Here is a 25,226-nt window from a genome sequence, read left to right as displayed (position 1 = left end):
TAAATTTTTCCACCAAAGTATGCCTGTTGACAAAGGATAGTTAATGTCTATCTTTGGGAGATATTGGGTTCAACATTTATTGCTATTTTTTTTTAATTCATGAAAATTTTGCATGTTGCTTTATAATATATATTGATATTTTATATTATGTTTTAAAATTGCCTTGAGGGGAAATCTTGCAAAACACAACCCCTAAAAGCTGGGTAAAATTGACAGTCTAGGGTGATGCTGCATCCTACTGAGTGGAATCCAGTACTCACATATTCCGAGTGATGGTGGCATCTTCGTGGAGAAACCTGGGGCTGGTAGGTCCCTGAGGTCTTGGCAGTTTTAAGTTCCTAAGATTTTCAAAGTGGTCAAGGAGAAAGAGAAGGCCGTGTAAGAGAGTCAGAAACCCGGGGATAAGGAGCAGAGGTCTTGCTTCTCTTTCTGTCCCACTTCTTAGTTTTACTTTAAACGATTCTAACTGCTGAGCTGACGCTTTCTTTCCTTAAATGCTTTTAACTTTCAGGGACCTCGTCATTTGTTACCATTTTTTTTTTTTTTTTTTTAGGGAAACTTTTTTTTTTTGTTTTTTTTTTTTATTGATGTTTTAATGGTTTCTAACATTGTGAAATTTTGGGTTGTACATTTTTGTTTGTCCATCACCCCATATATGACTCCCTTCACCCCTTGTGCCCACCCCCCACCCCCACTTCCCGGGTAACCACAGTCCAGTTTTCTCTGTCCATGTGTTGGTTTATATTCCACATATGAGTGAGATCATACAGTGTTTGTCTTTCTCTTTCTGGCTTATTTCACTTAACATAATACGCTCCAGGCCCATCCATGTTGTTGCAAATGGGACGATTTTGTCTTTTTTTATGGCTGAGTAGTATTCCATTGTATATATATACCACATTTTCTTAATCCAGTCGTCAGTCGAGGGACACTTAGGTTGCTTCCACTTCTTGGCTATGGTGAATAATGCTGCAATGAACATAGGGGTGCATAAGCCTCTTTGGATTGTTGATTTCAGGTGCGTTGGATAGATTCCCAGCAGTGGGATGGCTGGATCATAGGGCATCTCTATTTTTAATTCTTTGAGGAATCTCCATACTGTTTTCCATAGAGGCTGCACCAATTTGCATTCCCACCAGCTGTGTATGAGGGTTCCTGTTTCTCCACATCCTCTCCAACATTTGTTGTTTTTTGTCTTGGTGATTATAGCCATTCTAACAGGCGTGAGGTGGTATCTTAGTGTTGTTTTGATTTGCATTTCCCTGATGATTAGTGATGTTGAGCATCTTTTCATGTGCCTATTGGCCATCTGTATATCTTCCTTGGAGAAGTGTCTGTTCATTTCCTCTGCCCATTTTTTGATCGGGTTGTTTGTTGTTTTGTTGTTCAATTGTGTGAGTTCTTTATATATTATGGAGATCAACCCCTTGTCAGATGTATGTTTTGCAAATATTCTCTCCCAGCTGGTTGGTTGTTTGTTCATCTTGATTCTGGTTTCATTTGTCTTATAAAAGCTCTTTAGTCTGATAAAGTCCCACTTGTTTATTTTTTCTTTAGTTTCCCTAGTCTGGGTAGGCATGTCATCCGAAAAGATTCCTTTAAAACCGAAGTCAAATAGTGTGTTGCCTATATTTTCTTCTATGAGTTTTATAGTTTCAGGTCTCACCTTCATGTCTTTGATCCATTTTGAGTTAATTTTTGTGAATGGCGATAGCACATGGTCCACTTTCATTCTTTTGCATGTGGCTGTCCAGTTTTCCCAACACCATTTATTGAAGAGACTTTCCTTTCTCCATTGCATGTTCTTAGCACCTTTGTCGAAAATTAGCTGTCCGTATATGTGTGGTTTTATTTCTGGGCTTTCAATTCTGTTCCATTGATCTGTGTGTCTGTTTTTGTACCAGTACCATGCTGTTTTGATTACTATTGCTTTGTAGTATGTTTTGAAGTCAGGAATTGTGATGCCTCCTGCTTTGTTCTTTTTCTTTAGGATTTCTTTAGCTATTCGGGGTCTTTTGTTGCCCCATATAAATTTTAGTATTCTTTTTTCTATTTCTGTGAAGAATGTCATTGGGATTCTGATTGGGATTGCATTGAATCTGTAGATTGCTTTAGGTAATATAGACATTTTAACTATGTTTATTCTTCCAATCCACGTGCATGGGATATCTTTCCATTTCTTTATGTCATCGTGGATTTCCCTCAATAATGTCTTGTAGTTCTCATTGTATAGGTCCTTCACCTCCTTGGTAAGATTTATTCCTAGGTATTTTATTCTTTTTGATGCAATTGTAAATGGTATTATCTTTTTGAGCTCTCTTTCTGTTAGTTCATTATTAGCATATAGAAATGCAACTGATTTTTGTAAATTGATTTTGTACCCTGCAACTTTGCTGTAGTTGTTGATTGTTTCTAACAGTTTTCCAACAGATTCTTTAGGGTTTTCTATATATACAATCATGTCATCTGCAAATAGTGAGAGTTTCACTTCTTCGTTACCTATTTGGATTCCTTTTATTCCTTTTTCTTGCCTAATTGCTCTGGCCAAAACCTCCAGTACTATGTTGAACAGGAGTGGTGAGAGTGGGCAGCCCTGCCTCGTTCCTGTTCTCAGAGGAATGGCTTTCAGTCTTTCCCCGTTGAGTATGATGTTAGCTGTGGGTTTGTCATATATGGCCTTTATTATGTTGAGGTACTTTCCTTCTATTCCCATTTTATTGAGAGATTTTATCATAAATGGATGTTGTATCTTGTCAAATGCCTTCTCTGCGTCTATTGAGACGATCATGTGGTTTTTATTCTTTGTGTTGTTGATGTGATGTATCACGTTGATTGATTTGCGGATGTTGAACCATCCCTGCGTCTCTGGTATAAATCCCACTTGATCATGGTGTATGATCTTTTTAATATATTGTTGTATTTGGTTTGCCAATATTTTGTTGAGGATTTTTGCATCAATGTTCATCAGCGATATTGGCCTGTAATTTTCTTTCTTTGTATTGTCTTTGTCTGGTTTTGGTATCAGGGTGATGTTGGCCTCATAGAATGATTCAGGAAATGTTCCATCTTCCTCTATTTTTTGGAATAGTTTGAGGAGGATGGGTATTAAATCTTCTTTGAATGTTTGGTAAAATTCACTGGAGAAGCCATCTGGTCCTGGACTTTTATTTTTTGGGAGGTTTTTGATTACTATTTCAATCTCTTTACTTGTGATTGGTCTATTCAGATTCTCCATTTCTTCTTGGTTCAATTTTGAGAGGTTGTATAAGTCTAAGAATTTATCCATTTCTTCTAGGTTGTCCAATTTGTTGGCATATAATTTCTCATAGTATTCTCTTATAATCCTCTGTATTTCCATGGTATCCGTTGTAATTTCTCCTCTTTCGTTTCTAATTTTATTTACTTGAGCCTTTTCTCTTTTTTTCTTAGTTAGCCTGGCTAAGGGTTTGTCGATTTTGTTTATCTTCTCGAAGAACCAACTCTTTGTTTCATTAATCCTTTCTACTGTTTTTTTGGTCTCAATATCATTTATTTCTGCTCTGATTTTTATTATTTCTCTCCTTCTGCTGGCTTTGGGCTTTGTTTGTTCTTCTTTTTCTAGTTCTGTTAGGTGTAATTTAAGGTTGCCTATTAGGGCTTTTTCTTGTTTGTTAAGGTGGGCTTGTATCGCTATGAGTTTCCCTCTCAGGACCGCTTTTGCTGCATCCCATATGGTTTGATATGGCATGTTATCATTTTCGTTTGTTTCCAGATAGTTTTTGATTTCTCCTTTAATTTCATCAACGATCCATTGGTTGTTCAGTAGCATGTTGTTTAATCTCCACATTTTTGTCACTTTCCCAGTTTTTTTTTCCTGGTTCATTTCCAGTTTCATAGCCTTATGGTCTGAAAAGATGCTTGTTATGATTTCAATCTTCTTAAATTTATTGAGGCTTGCTTTGTTTCCCAACATATGGTCTATCCTAGAGAATGTTCCATGCGCGCTTGAGAAGAATGTGTAGTCAGCTGTTTTTGGGTGGAGTGCTCTGTATATGTCTACTAGGTCCATCTCGTCCAGTTTTTCATTTAAGTCTAATATTTCTTTATTAACTTTTTGTCTGGATGATCTATCCATTGCTGTAAGTGGGGTGTTAAGATCCCCTACTATTATTGTGTTGTTGTTGATTTCTCCTTTTAGGTTTGTTAATAGTTGTTTTATGTACATTGGTGCTCCTATGTTGGGTGCATATATATTTATAAGTGATATGTCTTCTTGATGGAGTGTCCCTTTTATCATTATATATTTCCCTTCTTTGTCTTTCTTAACCTGTTTTATCTTGAAGTCTACTTTGTCTGATATGAGTATGGCAACACCTGCTTTCTTTTGTTTGCCATTAGCTTGGAGTATTGTCTTCCATCCTTTCACTCTGAGCCTGTGCTTGTCTTTAGTGCTAAGATGTGTTTCCTGAAGGCAGCATATTGTTGGGTCTTGCTTTTTAATCCATCCTGCCACTCTGTATCTTTTGATTGGAGAGTTCAATCCATTTACATTTAGGGTAATTATTGAAATATGAGGGCTGAATGTTGCTGTTTTGTCACTTATTTTCTGGTTCTTTTGCATTTCCTTTGTTTCTTGTCCTATTTGTTTTGGACTGCCAATTCAGTTTGGTTGTTCTGTCTTATGATTCTTCTAGTTTTCTCTTTGTTTATCATATGTGGTTTTAATTTGATTATTTGTTTAGTGGTTACCTTGAGGTTTGGGCAAAAAATCTTCTGTATGAGATAGTCCATTATCTGATAGCCTCCTATTTCCTTATACTAAGTCAATTCAGTCACTTTCCTCTTCCCCTTCTAAGTTGCTCTTGTTATACCTTATTCTATCTTGTGTTGTGGCTGTGTGTTTACAGTGATGAGGTTAAATTTATTTTTGGTGAATTTCTTCCTTTGATCTTTGAGTTTAGTATTTAAGTGGTTGCTAACCTATTCCGGTAAAGATCTACTAGTTCTCTGATTTTGTCTACCTACTTTTCTCCTTACTCCAAGCTTTGTGTTCCCTTTCTCTTCTTGTTTTCAGGCCTGAGGGCCTTCTTGAGTATTTCTTGTAGTGGGGGTCTCGTGGCCATGAACTCCCTTAGCTTTTGTTTATCTGGGAGAGTTACTATTTCTCCATCATAGTTGAAGGATATTTTTGCTGGATAGAGTATTCTTGGCTGAAAGTTTTTGTCTTTCAGTATTTTGAATATATCATTCCAGTCTCTTCTAGCCTGAAAAGTTTCTGTTGAGAAATCCGCTGAGAGCCTGATGGGAGTTCCTTTGTACGTTATTTTTTGTTTTTGTCTAGCTGCCCTTAATATTGTTTCTTTGTCGTTGACCCTGGCTAGCCTTACCACTAGGTGTCGTGGTGAAGGCCTTTGTCTGTTAATATATATAGGCGTCCTGTTGGCTTCGCTTACTGGTATTTCCTGCTCCTTCCCCAGATTTGGGAAATTTTCAGCTATTATTTCCTTGAATAGGCTCTCTGTTCCTCTTTCCCTCTCCTCTCCCTCAGGAATACCTATAATTCTTATGTTACATTTTCTAATAGAGTCCGATATTTCTCGGAGTCTTTCTTCATTTCTTTTTAGTCTTAGTTCTCTCTCTTCTTCCATCTGGAGTATATCTGTATTCCTATCCTCTAAAGTACTAATTCTTTCCTCCATATTGTCAGCTCTGTTCTTTAAAGATTCCAGATTCTCCTTTATCTCCTCCATTGTGTTCTTCATCTCCATCAGCACTGATAGGTTTTTCTTTATGATTTCAATCTCTTTTGTGAAGAAACTCCTAATGTCATTTAATTGTTTGTCTGTGTTGTCTCGTATTTCGTTGAGTGTTTTTATGATAGCTATTTTGAAATCTCTGTCATTTAGTTTATGGATTTCTGTGTCTTCGGGGTTGATTTCTGGGTGCTTGTCATTTTGTTTCTGGTCTGGTGATTTCATATATTTTTGCATTGTGGTTCCTGTGTTGGTTTTGATTTTCCTCATCCTGGAAGTCTCTGGTTGCAATTTCCACCTGCTGCCACTGTCTGGTGGTAAAGGGCTGTGTAGTCTAAGCCCCCTGCGCTCTGCCCCAGTTTTTCTGCTGCGATCCGCAGTTTTGTTTTGTTTTGTTTTGTTTTGTTTTTTTTCCCCACTGCGATCCACGGGTCCAGTTTGTTCAGGTCTGCCTCGGATCGCTAGATCTGGTCGAGCTGCAGACTCCGGGTTGCGGGGAGGGGGGAGCTCTCTCTTTTGCCCTCTGGGTCCCTGATGTGGGAGGCTTCTCGTTTGCCCCTCTTTATCCGCTCTCTGGGGTGCTCAGATGTTGATGGTAGCCCTGTGGCTCCTCTGAGCCCTCTGTGCGGGAGTTTCCCACTGGCTGAGAGAGCCCGAAGAGCTACAGTTTCCCGCCGAGGGCCGCCCCTCCCCCCTCTCTGGGAGCCGCGCGGACCGGATCGCTGATCTGATGGGGAGGGAGCGGAGTTCTCCTTACCTCTCCCCACTTCCTCCCGGGGCCTAGCACGTTCCGCTCTCAGATATGCGGCAGTGTGGATCCCTCCGCTCTAGCTTTTCACTGTCTGGGATTCCATTGTTGGTCTGTGGATGTTGCTTTTGTTGTATCTTGTGGGGGAAGAATTCACGGGAAAGCTCACTCCGCCATGATGCTGACGTCACTCCTGTTACCATTTTTTTTTAAACTATATCGTGCAGCTTCTCTATCGTGTTATGATTTGCTTTTGGACTGAGGTTCTTTTGAATATTATTGACCCTCAAGTTGCTGGATTTCCTTTAAAAAGTATGCTTGTATCGATTATCACTATTATTAATGTTGGAATTGTCAAATAATTTCATGAAGATGTGAGAAAAGTTAAATTTTTTCCTTTAATTTTTAAATGATTTTGCTTAAGTATCATCCTGTTCTTTGTATCTTTAGTTCTTAGATTTCATGCTTAACAACATTTTTTGAGTTGTTCTGGACTTCTGAAGATAAGGAGTTGTTTATGAACCATGCTACAGAGCATGAGAAATACTTTCTATATCCTAAACTTTTTATTTTTTGAAGATCAAATTATATTTTATATATGTTTATGAAAATGAGCCGTTGAGAGTAAATGATTGTGTTGTATTTTTTTTTTTTCAGGAATATTTAGAAAACCAAAGTCAGAAAGCTGTGTCTGCTCCACTTTCTCTGGAGCAAGCATTGTTACCAGCTATACTTCCTTCAAGGCAAGATTTGAGGAAATTTTTTATACTAACTAAACTATCAAATATCTACTATTTCTCATGTTGTGTAGAGTATAGTTAACTTTATTAAGAACATGCATGTTCTTGTTTTTACTTCCTTACTTGAGTAACTTTTCTGTTGGTCTGGTAAAAGATCTTGAAATGGTGCGTTTTCACATTAGTTTGGAGGTTTTTGATTATTTGTGTTAAAATCTTTTTGATTTTGTCAATCATGTAGGAGTTCTTATTTGATTTATGCTTTGAATGTGTGAAAAGAATTCTTTTTGGTAGTGGCTTAGGTTATGCATATTGTACATAAGTGCAACATATAAAAGGGTTTTCCTTTGTGAATTTTCCAGAATTCAGTTGAATTGTAACTTAGAGAAATTGAATATTAAGCCCTTCCTTTAATATGTTCAAGTGTCAAATTTTTGAAAATGTTTTAAAATGAAGCATCTTTCCGTATGCGTTCTTTCTGCCAGTGAGTTTTGGAAGTGATGTACAGCGGACTGTTTAGTCTTAACTAAACAACATGTTTTGGTCAGGAGAGTGTATTAAACATAATAAAGGATATTATGGAGGAAAACAACCCAGAGAAATAATCTATTTGTGGTTGAAATTTAGAATATAAAGTAGTTTAAAGTATCTAATACATTTATATCTTAGGCTCATATAGTTTGCTTTGTAACGGTATGGGGTTGTGGAAGTCTAATTTTTAAAAAATCTTTTCAGACCTAATGATGCTGCTGAGGAAGGTACAGACGTGTCCATTAATGAGTCCAGGAATGCAACAGATGAATCCTTCCGAAGAAGACTGATTGCAAATCTGGCTGAGCACGTTCTCTTCAGTAAGTAGAACACCAAACTCTTGAGTTCTGCGGTTCAGACTTGGCACGGTGCAGGGCAGGCCATACAGGCTTTGGCATCTGCTGAGGTGAGCTCCCACTTCTGGTTCCGTTACCTAGTAGATAGGTGGTGATGGGTGAGTTATGAGGAGGAAGGTGATACTGTGGGGATTTGAGGTGATCAAATCAACATGTCACTCAGTGCCTGATAATTAGCAGGTGCTCATGTGGTAGTTCTTATTTCTAAAAAATAACATTGCCAAAATGATTTGTTGCCTCTTTTGCTCATGAATTTGTTTCTTTGAACTCACTTGTGGTATAACAGCATATAGGTTTATGCATGTCCCTTTCCCCTCTGACCCCATGATCATTTTTATTCAGCAAATATTGAGCAGCTGTTAAGGGTAAAGCTTTGTTTTAGCCTTGGGGAATACAACTTGAATAATTCATGGTTCTACACTTAAAGAGCTTATGTTCTTCTCAGTGGGAAAGCTGTATACAAATAATTCAAGTGGGAGTGACCCAGAGCCGAGTGAGTGGAGTGCAGAATTAGCCTTCCTTAAGTGCCGAATTGCAGTGTTGTGTCATGTTTAGAGGCCGCTTTAAAATCCCACGGCAGCCGCGTGGTCCCTTAGTGCACCACGTGGTGGGGTGGGACCGCCTCGCCGTTCCCTATGCCTCGTCCCCGGTCAGGTCAGACCTCAGCTCTTCCTGCCCACACTCCTGTGGAGGCTTCCTCACCTCATCTCGCTCCTTCCACAATGGCTGTTCCTACTCCTCATCTCGCTGCTTCCACTCTGGCTGCTCCTACTCCTGCTTTACGCTAGGCCCAGACTGTTCTTTCTTAAGTGCATCTGATTGTGTCTCTTCCTTGCTTAAACTCCGGATCTTGAAAATAATATGTCCTTAATGTTGAAAAGTTGGAAAATAAAGATAAAACCCATACCCAAATAATAACCAGGGGTGTTGCTGTCTAGTCTTTAAAAATGTTTTTTTACAGTTTTGTATTGTGCTATTTTCCATTTATAACACAAATGTTGATTCATGTTTTTTTTGTGTGTGTGAGGAAGATTAGCCCTCAGCTAACATCTGTTGCCAATCCTCCTCTTTTTCCTGAGGAAGATTGGCCCTGAGCTAACAGCTGTGCCCATCTCCCTCTGTTTTATGTGTGGAATGCCTGCCACAGCATGGCTTGATAAGCAGTGTGTAGGTCTGCGCCCGGGATCTGAACCTGTGAACCTCGGGCTGCCAAAGCAGAGCATGCAAACTTAACTGCTACACCACTGGGCCAGCCCCTATTTATTCGTGTTTTTAAAAAACTCTTTATAAATATTCATTTTAATGGCTTTAAATATGGTACTGGGTACTTTTTTATATTTTAAACACTGGAGACAACGTCAATTGTGAGTGAAGTATTCGTGAATTCATTATCATCTCAGAAAACTCACAAATGATGTCTTTCAGATTATTCCATAGACATTCTCATATTTGATTTATATGATCATAATTTTCTACAAATTCAGAGTACTGGGTTACAGACTATAGTCATTCTCAAATTATTTCTGTCCCCTTCCTCCCTTCCTCTGAGCTGCCTCTGGGCCAGATTGAAAAGGGGACATTAAAATATATTGAGCAACCGTTACTGTGAGTCCTGTGCCAGACCAGTCATTTCGTTCTCACATGGTCCGGTGAACGAGGTGGTATTCTCACTGTACCAATGAGGAAGCTGAAGCTTGGGACTTAAGTGAATTTCCCCCAAGTCATGAAATTAGTCGGTGTAGAAGCCAGGATTTGAGCCCAGATTCTCTGACTTCAAATCCACCTCCCCTCCCCGCCACTATACTTTTGTTTTAATGTGGTGGTGAATACTTGTAAGAGGAGTGAAGTAGAGAGGCAGTTATGGTAGCCTGCAGCCAGGAACAAGTCAAGAAACACAAAATGGGATATCCTGTCAAGTTACTAAAACATGCTCATACTTTGGGTCTTGGTGTTTCCATAAAGGTATCTCTTGGTCATTCGGTAACTAACTTCCGTTGGCCTGGATGAAAGGTGGACCCATCTTAGACTGAATTCTGTTATAGGATGAACACTGATCTCTAATGAGGTTCTGTTGGCTCAGAACGTGGTATAATGTTGTAACTTCCCTTTGGTAAATCACAGTCATGGGAAATGTGGTAGAGGACTTTTATAGTTTTAAATAGTTTAAGATTTAGGTACTTTTAAAAGGTTTCAGCTATATTAACAAAAAGTGCAACTAAAGCTTTGTGTTTGCCTTCCAGCTGCTAGCAAATCCTGTGCCATTATGTCTACACACATCGTGGCCTGCCTGCTCCTCTACAGACACAGGCAGGTACGTCTGCAGGGTCACGTGGAGTTACGTAGGAAGCATGAGAATGCTTTGTCAGCTGTTCACGTGCTTATTCGCTAACAGATTGGCCCACTCCTGGCTAGTATTGCGAGATAAATAATAAAATAAGCTAAGGACCCTGCCCACAGGAGCTTTCAAATCTGATGGAGGAAGAAATCTACTTGAAAAAAACTCGGAGACTGCTTAATATATAAAATAGTAAGATGTTCTTTGAGTAATATACTTAACGTAAATATGGCATATTTCATTGACATGCAGTAAGTATTCTGCATGTCATGTCGCTAATGGTTTCCAAGCTATTTGATATGTGTTTAGGGCCACGCTTCACCTTCCCACGATACACTTGTTTAAGCACTATGATGAGAGAGACCATGTCTGCCTCACTTACAGTCATGTTCTCAACACCAGCCGTAGTGCCAATATGTATAGGCACCAAATAAATATTTGTCACATAAATAGTTAACACGAGGTAAATTCTTGCTAAAAAATAAGCCCTTCTTACACTCAGACAGCAGCTTCCTCCCTTTGTGATGTTACTTGCTCTTATCGTGTGCTGTGGCTAGAGTGTTCCCTAGATGGGGAATATCTGGACATTCCTGGGGGTCTAGCTTTTTAACCAGTTTCCTGACTTTCTTTGCATTGGTGTTCTGGCCCTTTTTCTGTATGTGCCAACATGTGAGCTGTAGGAAAGCCAAGGCAAGAAAAAAATCCTTGGAATGGCCTCTCAGCCTTTTGGGAAGTAGGTTTTCCACTGCCATGAGACGTTTCTGTCTTTCTCTAGGGAGTTGATCTCTCCACGTTGGTGGAGGACTTCTTTGTGATGAAGGAGGAAGTCCTGGCTCGTGATTTTGACCTGGGGTTCTCGGGAAATGCAGAAGATGTAGTCATGCATGCCATACAGCTGCTGGGAAATTGCGTCACCATCACCCACACCAGCAGGAATGATGAGTTTTTTATTACTCCCAGCACAACTATCCCTTCAGTCTTTGAACTCAACTTCTACAGCAATGGGGTACTCCATGTCTTTATCATGGAGTCCATCATAGGTATGTCAGGCCCTGAACTATTTTCATGGAAAATAGTGGGGCCTAAAACACATAGTGGTATTTACTTCAGTTTGGAGGCTAGCCCCTTGTTTGAGGGAGTGTTACTATATTTTTAGTTTTCAAATAAAAATGTAATCTGCTATAGCAGTATTTATAGCTTACTTTTACATTTACTCTTCAATAAGTAGTTACTGAATTACTGGACTGTATGCACAGTAGCCCACTTATTACTAAGGAGGAGAAGTAAGGGATTTTGCTATCCAGGAGCTGAAAATCTAAGTGAGAGGAGACACACACGTGGAGTGAAGTGAGTAGAGGGGGCTCATTTGTGATCAAGAGGGAACAGAGGAGGAGAGCAGAGGGGCCTGAAGCCCCTGAGGAAGGCGTTTGATGGGTTTGGGATCACATGGAATCATGAGAAGTGAATCCTGAGGGGATTTACTGAAATCTCTCCAGTAAATGCAGATAATTATTTTTGATGTATTAACAATCTGTTAAGGTAATCCAAGTTATCTGAGCCAGTTGGAGTTTTTCCTGGAGATCTAAGGCTGCCAGTTTCATTGATGCTTTTCCTTCCTCAGCCTGCAGCCTTTACGCAGTTCTGAGTAAGAGGGGCTGCGGAGGGCCTGCCGGCACATCCCCCAGCTTGGTCAGCCAGGAGCAGCTGGTGCGGAAGGCCGCCAGCCTGTGCTACCTGCTCTCTAACGAAGGCACCATCTCTCTCGTAAGTGAAGACCCTTTAGTGTTGCCTGTTCTCTTTTTCTTGAGCGTTTTTATGAAAACATAAACCACTTTTGTTTTTCTCTTAGAGAATTTTTGATTCATTGTTGAAGCTTTACATTCTATATTTCTGGGTCTCAGTGACCACTAAACCAATATGTCGTTTACTATCTTGGTTTGCTATGGGGGAGGTCACTGCTTCAGTGACCCCATCATACAGCTCTGAGGCATGATAGGACAGATTGCTCAACGTCCTCCATCAGTCAGATCAAAGTTACTGAGCTCTTATCGTGCCAAAGGCACTGCGTCAGGTTTGTAAATGGTTAACACGCCCACTCGTGGATGATAGAACCGCAGTAGATAAGAGTGAGAAACGGTCTTAAAATCATCTGCTCAACCCCTTCTGACTTTACTAATGGGGAAACTAAAGCCCAGCAGAACTAATGAGCAGTTATGTTATATTCAAGCACTTCTAGACATTTATAATGAGGCATATGTATTAAGCAGTAGAGAGAGTTTTTTTCCCTCAAAATCATTAACAAATAGAATTCCTATTTTATTTAAAGTCTAATATTCTCTTCCACTTATTTGACTGTGTGCTGGGACATGTATGAGTACATGCAAGAGGCGTGCAGCCCTCCTCCACAGCTTTCTTTGTATGTTGTATGTTGCTGGCCTTGTTGGGGAATCTGTTTCACATGAAACTTGGGGGGCAGGATGGGAAGGGATAGAGTAGATAAGGCTCTCAGGATTGATCTTGTCCTTTTCCTGGGTCTTTTTTGAGTTATTTGAATATTGTGTTTCCTTGTCCACCAACTTTGTGTGTACAATATTTACTGTAAGATAGCTTTTCAGAGAAATTGTCTGATAAAAAGAAACAGGTGATAGAGCCCTGACAGGCAGCTCCCCTGGGGGGTAAGACTGAGCCCAGGAGCCCCCTTGGTAGGTGGTGCCACAGAGGGGGCTCTGCCAGTCAGGTCACAAGGTCTCTTCTCGGACTTTCCCCAGGACCATGCATTTGTCAAGAGGGTAGGCATCCGAAATCTTAGGACTTGCCCAGTGGAGTGAGGGAGGTGATATCATGGAAGTATACTTTATACAATGTTTTCTGTCTTTAAAAAAAGAAGTGTAGGACAGTGACGTTTACATTTAAATGCTGCTTCTTTTCAGCCCTGCCAGACATTTTACCAAATTTGCCATGAAACAGTAGGAAGGTTTATCCAGTATGGCATTCTTATTGTGGCCGAGGTAAGAGAAATAGCTTTTCTTTATTTGCCTTTATTTAGTTTCTTGTTCTTCATTTCCTTATCTTTTTTACCATGTATTTTAACCAATAAATACATTTGCTATATAGTGAAATCCAGAAGAAGAGAAGAGAAAAATAAGAATGGGGAGAATAAATGTCTTTGGGGATTAATATTTTGGTTCCTTTTGTGTAACTGGTATTGTCTAAAACGTATCTTGACTTGATTCTGTGACATCCAGAAGTTTGCAGTCCAAGATGAGATGTTTCATTTATCATTGTGCTTGTAGCTTTGCACACACGCACTTTTCTCTTTTGAGATTTTGTGTTAATTTTGGTAGATTTAGCATAGAGGCTATGGCCTAGGAAAGCAGATATAAATTTAGAAGAGATGTGAAGGTATTTTTATTTGTTCTGTCTGGTAGCTTCCTCCCTTCCCCGCTTCTTTCCTTCCCTGCTGTCTCTGGAGTGATTTTGAGTTTGGAAAGGGAGGTGGGTTGACGCTGTGAATGGCTCAACAGTGAAGAGTAGGGAAGGGAAAGAGAGAGGACTGCTCTGTCTGGGGTCCACCTGGGCTGGTGTTTCTGTGCCTGTGCATATTTTTTTACTGTTGGTCATCTCCTTGGCATAGCAAGACGATCAGGAAGATATTAGTCCTGGTCTTGCTGAGCAGCAGTGGGACAAGAAGCTTCCAGAACCTTTGTCTTGGAGAAGTGATGAAGAAGATGAAGACAGTGATTTTGGTGAGGAGCAGCGAGATTGCTACCTGAAGGTACTTTGGTGAAGAATTCAGGTGGACATTTCTGTGATGAGTTGAGGTTGATATTGCCACTAGTTAATGAGGTTCTTATAAACCAGGGCTCTGGTGGCTTATTCATATCTAAAGCACCCACAAACCAGCTGCGGTACTTTCTACCTAGTAAAGACACTTCAAACTGTTTGAGTTAATACCTGAAATTGTTCAGTTTGGGTATAGGTAAATGGAAAAGGAAACAGGAGTCTGAAAATTTGGGAAGATGAAAGTCATAGATGTTACCTTTCACAACCCTCGCGTTGGAATGCGCAGGTGCAGACCTGTTTATGCACACATGCACCCGCTCCTAAAGAGGCAGTATTTTTGTTCAGTCATTACCAAAGCAAGGCAATACCACACCAGGTATGGGGGAGAAATTAAGATTCAGCTGTCATTGGCCTGGTTGCCCTCTTTGAGTCATTCTCAGTCTTGCCATCCCTCCCAAAATTTCGTACATCGAGCTCTTTGCTTTCAATTAAAAGAAAAAGTATCACAGGAGAAAATTTGGATTTTTTAAAAGATTGATTATCCCTGATTTAGAAAAATCAATTTTGTCTAATTTGCAATTTTAGAATTTAGTAACAATGACCCATCTTTTCTGGATACCCTAAGTGGATTACTGTCTTTGCAGTGGGATAGCACCCCTAGTTTACACACACACACACACACACACACACACGTGCACGCACACAGTTAGAAGGTGTAGCTTCTGGAAATTCCAAATGACATTTAGAAGTTTTCCCATTTTGGGTATTATTAGTTTCAAGATGGACAGTGATCTTGCTTCAACACTCCAGAGGGGCTTATCTGAACATGCACGTTTTGGGTGGGTACAGTGAGAGCCGTCCCGCCACAAAGCACCCTGTCACCACCACCATCATTCTCCACAGTGCCGGGCTGTGGCCCGAAGGCCATGTGGGGGTGGCAGGAAGTGAAGGCTGGGAAGGACCGCGATGACCTTGGTGGACTTGCCAGGTGGCCTTTTTGCACACTTGAGTGGTAGTCAAGCCACGTTTCAAGCCCTGGAGGGTCCAGCCTTGGAACCAGCTATTTTCTGTGATGACAATATGTCATGATTTTGTCATTCAAGTATGGCAGTTTCTTCTAGGCAGCTGTTCAATGAATGCACACCTCAAATACCGTAAAAGTCAATGATTATACTAAAGAACGCGTTTCAAAACCAGCTGTTGTTTCGGACGGAGATTCTGTGCACGTGGAGCAGTAGGCTGCTTCTGTGTAGGACAGTGAGAGGCCATCTTCTCAAGTTACTTGTTCTCCGAGGAAGTTCCTCTGTCAGCTGCCTTGTTTCTCCCGTCCCTTCTCCATGACTTCATCTCCCGTCTTGCACTCCCAGGTGAGCCAGTCCAAGGAACACCAGCAGTTCATCACCTTCCTGCAGAGGCTCCTTGGGCCTTTGCTGGAGGCCTATAGCTCTGCTGCCATCTTCATTCACAACTTCAGTGGTCCTGTTCCGGAGCCTGACTATCTGCAGAAGCTGCACAAATACCTAATAACCAGAACAGAGAGAAGTGTTGCAGTGTATGGTACGTATGTCATGATTTTGGCTTCTTTTAGAACTATCCTTTTTTTGATTACAGGAATCTGCTAATTGTAGACAATCAGAAAAAAAAAGCAAAATGACCCTGACCTGTAACTGCATAGATTACTACTGTTGTCTGTTTTGGTATGTTATGTAAATTGAATGATATAGTTATATACCCTTATGTCTGGCTTTTTTCACTTAACATTATAAGTGAGATTCATACATGTTGTTGCATATAGTTGTTTGTTTATTCTTGTTGCTTTGTAGGATTCTACTGTATATTTACCACATTTTATTATTCATATCCATCGTTGATGGATATTTGGGTTGTCTGCAGTTCAGAGCTACTGTGAATAGTGCCGCCGTGAATGTGTTTGAATATGTCTTTGAGTGAATATGTGTACGCATGTATGTTGGGATGGATCTAGGAGTAGAGTTGCCTCGTCACAGGGTAGGGTGTGTGCAGCTTTAGTCGGTACTGCCCAGGGCTTCCTAAGTGGCGCGCCAGTTTGCACTCCCAGCTGCGGTGTGTGTCAGTTGCTCCATATCCTGGTCAGCACTCAGTGTTGTCTGTTACATGAGAGGTGTGGCTGGGGCGGGAGGAGCTTTTTAGACAGTACAGTTTAGGACTGAAACAACTTTGAATCCATAATTTTTAGAGCCAGAAGGGACCTAAAGATAATCTGTCTCTAGATATCTATCTAGTGGGCCAGCCCCAGTGGCTTAGTGGTTGAGTTTGGCGTGCTCCGCTTCGGTGGGCGGGGTTTGGTTTCTGGGTGCGGAACCACACCACTCATCTATCAGCGGCCATGCTATGACGGTGGCTCACATACAAAATAGAGGAAGATTAGTGATAGATGTTAGCTCAGGGTGAATCTTCCTCAGCAAAAAAAAAAAAAGAATTACAACCCTTAACAGTTTAGATGAAACTGAGTTCTATCTAGAGATCTCTCTTTCTCTCTATAGATATATCTATATTTCTCTAGATAAATATCTAACATTTATCTCTAGATAAATATCTAGAGATAGAGTCACCTCACTTATTGCATGAGGAAACTCTCCCAGATCACAGAGTAGTTAATGGGCAAACCTGGGTTTAGAACTCTTGTTTTCTGACCTGAGGTCAGAAATTCCACTGCCGTAGGAATTGTCTGTGCATCACTGTGCAATTGAAAGAATTTCTACACTGTCTTGTTTCATTCTCACAAAAAACCTTCAGGATGGATGTTTTAGGTATTTCTCCTTCCCTTCCTCCCTCTCTCTCGCTTTCCTTCCCTGCTTCTCTTCCTGTTTTTCTTTCTTTCTCTCTCTCTCCTTCTTTTTTCCTTAAAAGATGACAAAGTAGGATTAAAGAAACAGCAGGTCATTTGAGACGTCACAGGTCACGAGTTGCAGAAATGGAGCTTGACCCCAATCCACTGACCTGCTCTAATCTTCTTCAGAGCCTCTCATACTTTCTTACTGTGGAAATTGGGGTTTTCGTGTTTTGCTAGGCCTAGACATTTGACAGGATCTTATTCTTTCTCTACAGCTGAGAGTGCCACATATTGTCTTGTGAAGAATGCTGTGAAAATGTTTAAGGATATTGGGGTAAGTGTTGTCCACTGCTTGTGTTATGAGAGCATGTGTTACCTTTTGTTCTCTTTGCATTTAAATCTAGTCTGTTTGAGCCCTCTTTGTGTTGGAGTGGACCCTGAGAAGAGCAGTTCCTCCTGGGTTAATTATGAAGGCATTTCTGGGGATTGTAGGGGAAGAGGCATGTTGAAAGTGAGGCCTATCGGCACAGATTTGAATGTTTCAGAATTTTCCTGGTTTTCATCCTCATTCCAAAACTGTTTATATATAACAGTGCCAATGTGTCTCAAGATGCTACTACAGTTTGGCAGGGATGTTAGTTATACCATATGATTTTCAATTATTTTCTTGTGTTTTTACCAATATTGCTAGAAGTATCCTCAGGCCGCCTTCACATATCATATGAGACATGAGTTTCATGGAGGTACTAGTGGCCTTTATAAGAGACTATTTGTGACTTTATTCTAGCATAAATTTCAGAGTATAGTTCGCTATTTGAACTCAACCCAAAGAAACACCTGCGCCTTTAACTTCCCCACTCCATACTCGCACACACCCACATGAACATCTGCTTAAAGCCAGGATGTGGTCTTATGTTCCTTACTGCCTTTTGGGGTCTAGGACACAGGTCAGGGTTGGTGACAAGAAATGTCTCTTTTTTTTGTGGTTGTCTTTAATTTAATCTAAACTTTCTCTCTAGGTTTTCAAAGAGACCAAACAAAAGAGAGTGTCTGTTTTAGAACTCAGCAGCACTTTTCTACCTCAGGGAAACCGGCAGAAACTCCTAGAATATATTCTGAGTTTTGTGGTGCTGTAGGTGACTCCTGGCACCTCTAGCAAGTGAAGGGCACGGGACGAGTCCCTTGTGGGCTCCAGCCTCTGGCTCGAGAGTTGAAGGTGCCGTCGTGTGGTCAGGCCTGACCTGTCGTGATGTGACCTCCTGGAAGACAAGTGCCTTCTCCCCTCTGTGGATCTGTGATCATCCCAGCCCTGAGATGACACGCAGCCTGCAGATAACACTTTGGGGGGCCCTCAGCCCCCATTTGCAATTCATAATCAGTAGACTATAGAATGAAATCTCAAAAAATTATTTTGGAGTTTATTCAAGATTTACATTTTAAGTACAACTGTTAAGGACTAATTAACTGTGATGGACACAAAAATGTAGTTGTATTCTAGAACTGAATCTTGTATACTTAATGCTGTCCCGTAATTCGTTGGTATATTTTCTGATTAACGATTAACGCTTCGTCTGAAAATAATTGAGTCATTCAGTCACTGTTTTTTTTCAGAGTTTTATCTTTGTCAATACTAGGTAATTTTAAATGGGAACATATTTCATTCCAAAGTGCTTCACAAATGAGTGGCTGATGTACGTCACACCCAGGTGTCACTGTGCTGTCCTTTGCAGTCAGGTTTAGGAAGCATTTTAAGAGCTACATGAAAATGCAATGTCAGTTTAGGTCAAGAAGAAACATCATGTGATCAACAGCTAACATCAGGAAGTAAATTCGGCTGGCAAAATTCAAGGTAAACTTGGCCAGAAAAGTGACTTTGAAAACTTTTGCTCATATAAAACAGTGCCATTGAGTTTTAAATGACTGGCAAGTATTTAGGAACAATTCCTGTTTTATGTCTGTACTCCTTCCTACCCCTCAGGTGGTCCCTGCCTCTCATAGGTACAGCTGTTTCTTGGAGAGCCTCCAACCAAATAGCAACTGTCCTTACTAGATTAGCTTGACCTGATAGACCGTGTTAGCCTAAAGTGCTCTGACTACAGGCTACTGCCCCAGGGCTCTCATGTACTGCATACAGTGTGCACTGCACCTAGGCTGGGTGACTGATACCCATTCGAACTGTGCCGTGTAGAAGCCATGCAATATATGGGGTGACCCTACTGACTGGTAAATGGTCAGAGGCTTCTATGGATTTTTAACTTTGAGGAAAAACCATAGTTTTAAAAAAATTTATATGAGCTTAAAGCCGGATGCTGCATAATGGTAAATAATTATGAAAAATTGTTTATAATGAGTAGGTGCATTTCTGTGAGCAGGGAGTGTAGTTGTTAGCTAATTGTGGTAATGTGATTTCTTAAAGATCATGTGATATTCAGGTATTTTCTAACAGCACATTGTTCCTTCTCTCCATGGTGTTATGGAATTAGGAATTTTTCCTGATGAATATTGCATAGAGTCTTTGAATTTAATATAAAAGTACTGAGAATTAAGTTTGTACTTGCATAAGCTTGGATTTTAAACACTAATAGTATCATGAATATTCTGTGTGTGTTGGGAGAGGGAAGGATACTGATTGGTATTTCACGTTGTATGAAATATTGCATTTGAAATTCATAGCAATAATGACGTGCTGGTGTGATCTTCTTCCACTGTTCTCAAATTCCACATTTAAAATATATTTTTTCTTTATAGGAACTCACGTACCATTAAGCCATTGTCAGTGTTGTAGCAGCTCTGGTGTGGAGGGGTCTCTTCACCTTGTAACATTCCATTTTACTAACTAGGATAGGAGAGCCCTTCTTCTTTAGGCTGGAGCTCTGCGTTTGGAGGAAAAACCAGGGAGGCTTGTTTATCTCCTTGAGTGTTCCTTAACTGGGCAAATGAACATTTTACTCGTCGTCTCTTTTATTCATCCCCTACGTTACAGATCAAGGATTACTCAAACTCTTTCTTAGTAGCTGGAAAGTCAAGGTTGGGCCTGACTTCCTAGTGGATATTGCTGCCCTGCCTATCACTTCTGCCAAGAGCTGCTGCTGTGCCAGCCTGAGCAGGAAACTGTCTTCTCTGGCTTTATTTTCCCTTTCAGTTGGTTTGTTTTCTAGAAATCTAATCAGATGCTTTGGGGAATGCAATGTATGATTTGCTAGCTCTCTCGCCACTTAACTCACTGTGAGAATAAATATGCATGCTTTTCTTAATTAACTGGTGCTTTGAAAACCTTTTTTAAGGAAGAAAAATCTCAACCAAAGTTATGCTCATCCAGACAAGCTGACCCTTGAGTTAATTTTAGCACAACTCATCCTTCAGTGCCTCATTCCTGAAAAAACGTACATCATCACAGTAAAGCTTCCAGATAGCACTATCTCGCTAAAAGATTATTCTCATTGTTTTCCGAAAGTGAATGGCTTCCATGTAAGATTAAACAAACTAGGTGCTTGTAAATAACTTATGACAGTTTACTCAATTGCATTTCTATAAAACTGAAATGCGTGCCCTCCAGGGGAAGACTGTGAGTCAAGTTAAAAAACAAACAAAAAAACCCAATAATAAGCAATATAAAACTGCACTGTCTGCAAGTGAGAATGTCCTAAGTAATTCAGAAGACAGCAAAGGACTTTTTGCTCTCTTAAATTTTAAGAAAAACAAAGGGAAAGAACTAGTGTGAAGTGTGTAGAACTAGTAACAGAGAAAGTACTCTGACTTCCTTCTCAGATCTCTTAAGTCTCCCAAAGTCCTGAGGGTGAGTGGAGAAAACACGTCAGGGATTGCAATGAATGTAACTCAGACTGTGGGATTCCAGTCGTCTGAAGGGGAAGCATTCCCCATAGAGCTCCGTGTCATTTGAGTGGTCTGCGAGATGTTCACAGGTGTCTTGTAGCAAAAGCATTCCTGTTAAAATAAATTTGCACACGGATCCTGTTTCCTGGAAACTCACAGTGCACTTCAGCTCAGTAATGGCTCAGGGTCCGGCAGTACCAAGCCTGTTTAACCTCGTTTCTGCAAACGGTTGTGACCCCATGACTGTTTTCCCCTTTGGGACACCTGTGAACCACTCCCTAGTACCCAGGGAAAACATTTTGAGAAACACTATGTTAGGTAGTTCTTTAAGGGGACAAAACAGTAATACATGGCACTGAGACAGAATTTGCGTGCACTTCGTACAATCAAATGTTGCATTTAATAGGTGTATATTTCCTCCCCTTCGAGACGATAAGCACAGAAAACTGTAATATAGGTGATTAGAGCAGAGCTCTTTCCTTTGATGGAAAGATCAACTGTCAATGATCCTGGGTTTGTCACCGAAAGTAGCACAATTAACTCAGAGATTTACTGAGGTAAATGAGATTTTAATTTCAGATCTAGAAGAAAATACTGCACAATTGAATGCATATTTTTATCCACAGTTCTAGTGTTTAGAAATGATAGGACCTATCATTGAAGTTTATAAGACTTAATTTGGATGTAAATCTATTTTTTAAAACACTTTTTTTAGGAACTTGAGACTTGGCTTCTGGCATTTTAGTTTAATACAAACTAACGATTGCATTTGAAAGAAGACTTTTGACTTTATTTCTAAACTCTAAAGCTCTGAAATGCCATGATGGGAGGTGTTAAATTATTTACCTGTTGTATGAAGAAACGTTAGATTGTTGTAAAAAGATTACTATAAAGTACTGTAAAATAACACTGCGTGATTTTGTGGGCAGCCCTTATTTGGAAACATTGATTTTTATGCCTGTTAACGTATTGTAAGAAGCACAGAAGTGTAGCTCTGTTTTAATAAACCAAAAAATGAACATATTCTTGATGTCTTGCATTTGTAGTTAAAAGTTCCCTGTGTAATTCATTATACAGTTGTTCTTGTTTGACTTTACATAGATCTTTATTAAAATGCTTATAAGAGGGCTGGCCGGGTAGCATAGTGGTTAAGTTTTCACGCTCTACTTCAGCAGCCCGGGGTTCATGGGTTCAGATCCTGGGCGTGGACCAACACACTGCTCATCAAGCCATGCTGTGGTGGTTTCCCACATACAAAAAAATACAGGAAGATTGGCACAGATGTTAGCTCAGGGACCATCTTCCTCAAGCAAAAAAAGAGGAAGATTGGCAACAGATGTTAGCTCAGGGCCAATCTTCCTCACCAAAAATAAATAAATAAAATGCTTATAAGAAACACTGTTACATAAATTTATGAACCTACAGTCCATGATTTTATTACTGACCCAGAGCTCTTTAAATTTGATCAAGGATTTGGAGATGTAGATATCTACATCTTAGCTCTTGCCCTCCTTAGTAAATATTCACATCACAGAGATATTTGTTGGATTTCTGTCAAGATTCCTTTAAACTTGGTGCTTCTGTCGCGTTTTTATATATTTAAATTTATAAATCTATGCACTGAAGTGTTAGGGTTTTCCTACTAGTTCATAATTGCTCAAAAAATATTAGTTTACTTTTTTCATAAGTAAGACTAGTATTAGAGCACTATTTTCTGTGCACTCAAATGCAGCCTTTTCTCAAGAGTGCCATCTGGAAAGGGTGGTAACCATGTGCCTGGTGATGCCATCCATGCCATTTGGGTGCATGACATGGCTGAGAACTTGATTGACACTGAAGACCATCCCATCTGTCCTCTGCCGACACCGACGTCTGAACCCGTCCTTTAAGTCCTCTGATTTCCTCTGGGATGTTGTTGCTATGACTACACCCTCACCCTTTGGTGCACTCATTCTTTGCATTAGCAATTCTCTTGCTGCCACCCAACACACCTCTATGATAGCAAAATTCTAACTTTTACAACCACTTGGTCTCTTTAAGTGGACGTTAATTTTGAAGACTAATCTCTTGATGTTTAGTCCTGTCCTCACTAATTGTAGTCCTGTCCATTCCCTTTTTTAACACTTCGCAGTCTGTCTTCTACACACAGATCTAGTAAAATTTTAATGAACTTCCTTGACAAGGACAAAGGCATTTTCTTAATTGTTCCCACAGCATCTGTGATGTCCCTGCTACGGCCTGGCCTCTCACTGGGAGGCTGCTTTTACTCCTTTAGTTCCCACGGCCCTCTCTTCTCTATCTTCTTTATGACCCTGTTCTTCTCCAACTCTTCCTCGCCTCCTATCCCTTACCAGACAGTCCCAGTGTTGTCGCTGGATTCTCTGATTTAAAAAAACAGTCAATTTTGTCTGAAATTTGTATTTTTTACATAAAACACTCAATTTTTACACGTTGGGACAACAAACTATGCGGATCCTATAAACTGCCTCTTTGGGCCATTTCTATCTTGCCAGCTGCCAGGTCATGTCTTTGGCCTAGGAAAAAGAGGTATGAAAGGACCAGTTCAAGGTACCCCTTCCAGGAGCCAGAAGGCAATTCATCGTTGAGAGAAGATTGATCTTGCTCATCTGAGTTAAGCAGGGATGATGAGGACCTCTGGGTGATGTTTAACCAGGCAGTGGGCATCTGAGCCAACCTTTGATGCTGTGCTCATTGCCATGCCCACATGGAGGAAAGCGTATGTCAAGACAAGACAGTGTTGGCCACTGTCAGTGGGCTTGGTATTAGTGTAAAAGCTACTTATGACATGAATGATTAGAATCAATGAAGGAACAAACTCAATTTCCAGCTCCTGAAAAAACATCTTGCCACCTTCATATTGCAGGTTGGTTGAAAATTAGGGAAAAGAACACAAGACACACCCTCAAACACCTGCTGAAAGTCCTCAACTTATAAAGTCAAGATATAGAACTAGCAGAAGTGAGGTGGCTGCATAAGGCAACAGCAGATGAAGATCACTTTTTCTTTCTTCTTTCTGGGTTCCTTATTGGTGCGCTGATCCTATACCTGGATCCCCATTTGCCTACAACAGTCCCTTCATAATTATTAATAATGGCCCTTTTGACTCTCAGAAGAGTCTAGGTTTGGGTAATAGATTATATGATCTGTATCTATAGGACACGCAGCTGCCAATGACAGGGAGGGTCCTGCTGGAGTTGAAAAGGATGCTACTTTTTTTTCTTTCTTAATATACTCAGGTGTTTATCACCTGAAAACTTTAACCATCTTTGAATTTACTTGTAAGGAAATGTTTATAAACACCCGACTGCTGCTTCTTGAACCAATCTTAGCACTCATGGGGAGTTATCAGAGAAACAGCCCAGATGTTCCCCAAGTAATCTCTCAGCTTTTCAGAATCCCACAAAGCCCATCTCCTCTACAACTTTAGGAGGGTTTGAGACCAAATTCATGTGTGTCATTGTTTCTCTGTTGTTGAAATGGCAAGCAAAACATCCCCCCTTCTATTTCATGATTCTAGGTGTGCATGGTGGGGAAGAGAGTGACCTTTCTCCCTTCACCTAATAAGGAAACAGTAGAACCTGTGGGTCCATGATGTGGATTTCAAGGAGGGATTGAATATGGCTGTTCCTTGCAGACCAGTGGTACTCAAGTGTGATCACCAGACAAGCAGCATCAGCCCAGTTGGGAACTTGTTGGGAATGCAAAGACTTTGGGCCCCGCCCAAGCGCCCAGCAATCTGTTTTAACAAGCCCCCAGGGATTCTAATGCCCATAAAGTTTGAGAATCCCTGCTCTAGACACATTGCCTTGGCAAAAATTGAAGTTTCACAGTTCTGCACAGTGTACTCAGGAAGTGAAAACAAGGGAAGGGGATGGATAATAAACGCCCTTTCCAAAATGGCTTCTTCTCAGGGAAGTATGAAAGCCATCAAGTTAACTTGACAGAGCTAGGCTTTAAGGTAACGGTGCTTGGAACTTCTATGAGTGTCGAGATGCTTCTACACTGGGAAACAGTAGCCTTCAGCCTTGTCATTGCTTAGCTGTCTCTGTAGATGCCAGCCTAGCTCCTACATTGTGGGACTTGTACCACAAAGCTTGGCATTTGGGTGCTTCTCAGCCCTCAGTCTATGAAAAGGGAGGCTTGCCCAAGTTTTGTTCTGTGTGTGAGTTTTACATGGCCTTTCAAATAGGTTTTTATTATAGGAGAAAGAGTATGGGGTTTGGGGAGCAGTAAACCTAGGACTGCGTCTGGGCCTCTTATGCGTATGCAGGAAGACCTTGAGCTAGTCACATCACTCCAGTGAACATGGTTGTCCTCTGTATTGTAAGGGAACAACC

General features: G+C 40.5%; 1 protein-coding gene across 6 annotated transcripts in view; it reads left to right on the top strand.

The window, feature by feature from the left end:
- The window catches only part of GPAM (glycerol-3-phosphate acyltransferase, mitochondrial), a 38,763-nt gene extending 16,872 nt beyond the window's left edge, over positions 1–21,891 (top strand). For all 6 annotated transcript variants that reach the window (XM_058543982.1, XM_058543985.1, XM_058543983.1 and 3 more), the window contains 10 exons: positions 7,138–7,223; positions 7,953–8,068; positions 10,345–10,415; positions 11,215–11,479; positions 12,061–12,203; positions 13,370–13,447; positions 14,074–14,214; positions 15,590–15,779; positions 17,310–17,368; positions 18,054–21,891. In XM_058543982.1, the coding sequence (XP_058399965.1) occupies positions 7,138–7,223; positions 7,953–8,068; positions 10,345–10,415; positions 11,215–11,479; positions 12,061–12,203; positions 13,370–13,447; positions 14,074–14,214; positions 15,590–15,779; positions 17,310–17,368; positions 18,054–18,170 (1,266 nt within the window). In that variant the 3' untranslated portion in view covers positions 18,171–21,891. The remainder of the gene's footprint in view (positions 1–7,137; positions 7,224–7,952; positions 8,069–10,344; positions 10,416–11,214; positions 11,480–12,060; positions 12,204–13,369; positions 13,448–14,073; positions 14,215–15,589; positions 15,780–17,309; positions 17,369–18,053) is intronic.
- Positions 21,892–25,226: the final 3,335 nt, after the last annotated feature.

The sequence above is a fragment of the Diceros bicornis genome, chromosome 6, assembly GCF_020826845.1.
Source record: "Diceros bicornis minor isolate mBicDic1 chromosome 6, mDicBic1.mat.cur, whole genome shotgun sequence".
NCBI lineage: Eukaryota > Metazoa > Chordata > Mammalia > Perissodactyla > Rhinocerotidae > Diceros > Diceros bicornis.
The sequence above is the reverse complement of the archived record's forward strand: the minus strand, read 5'-3'. Positions and strand labels throughout refer to the sequence as shown.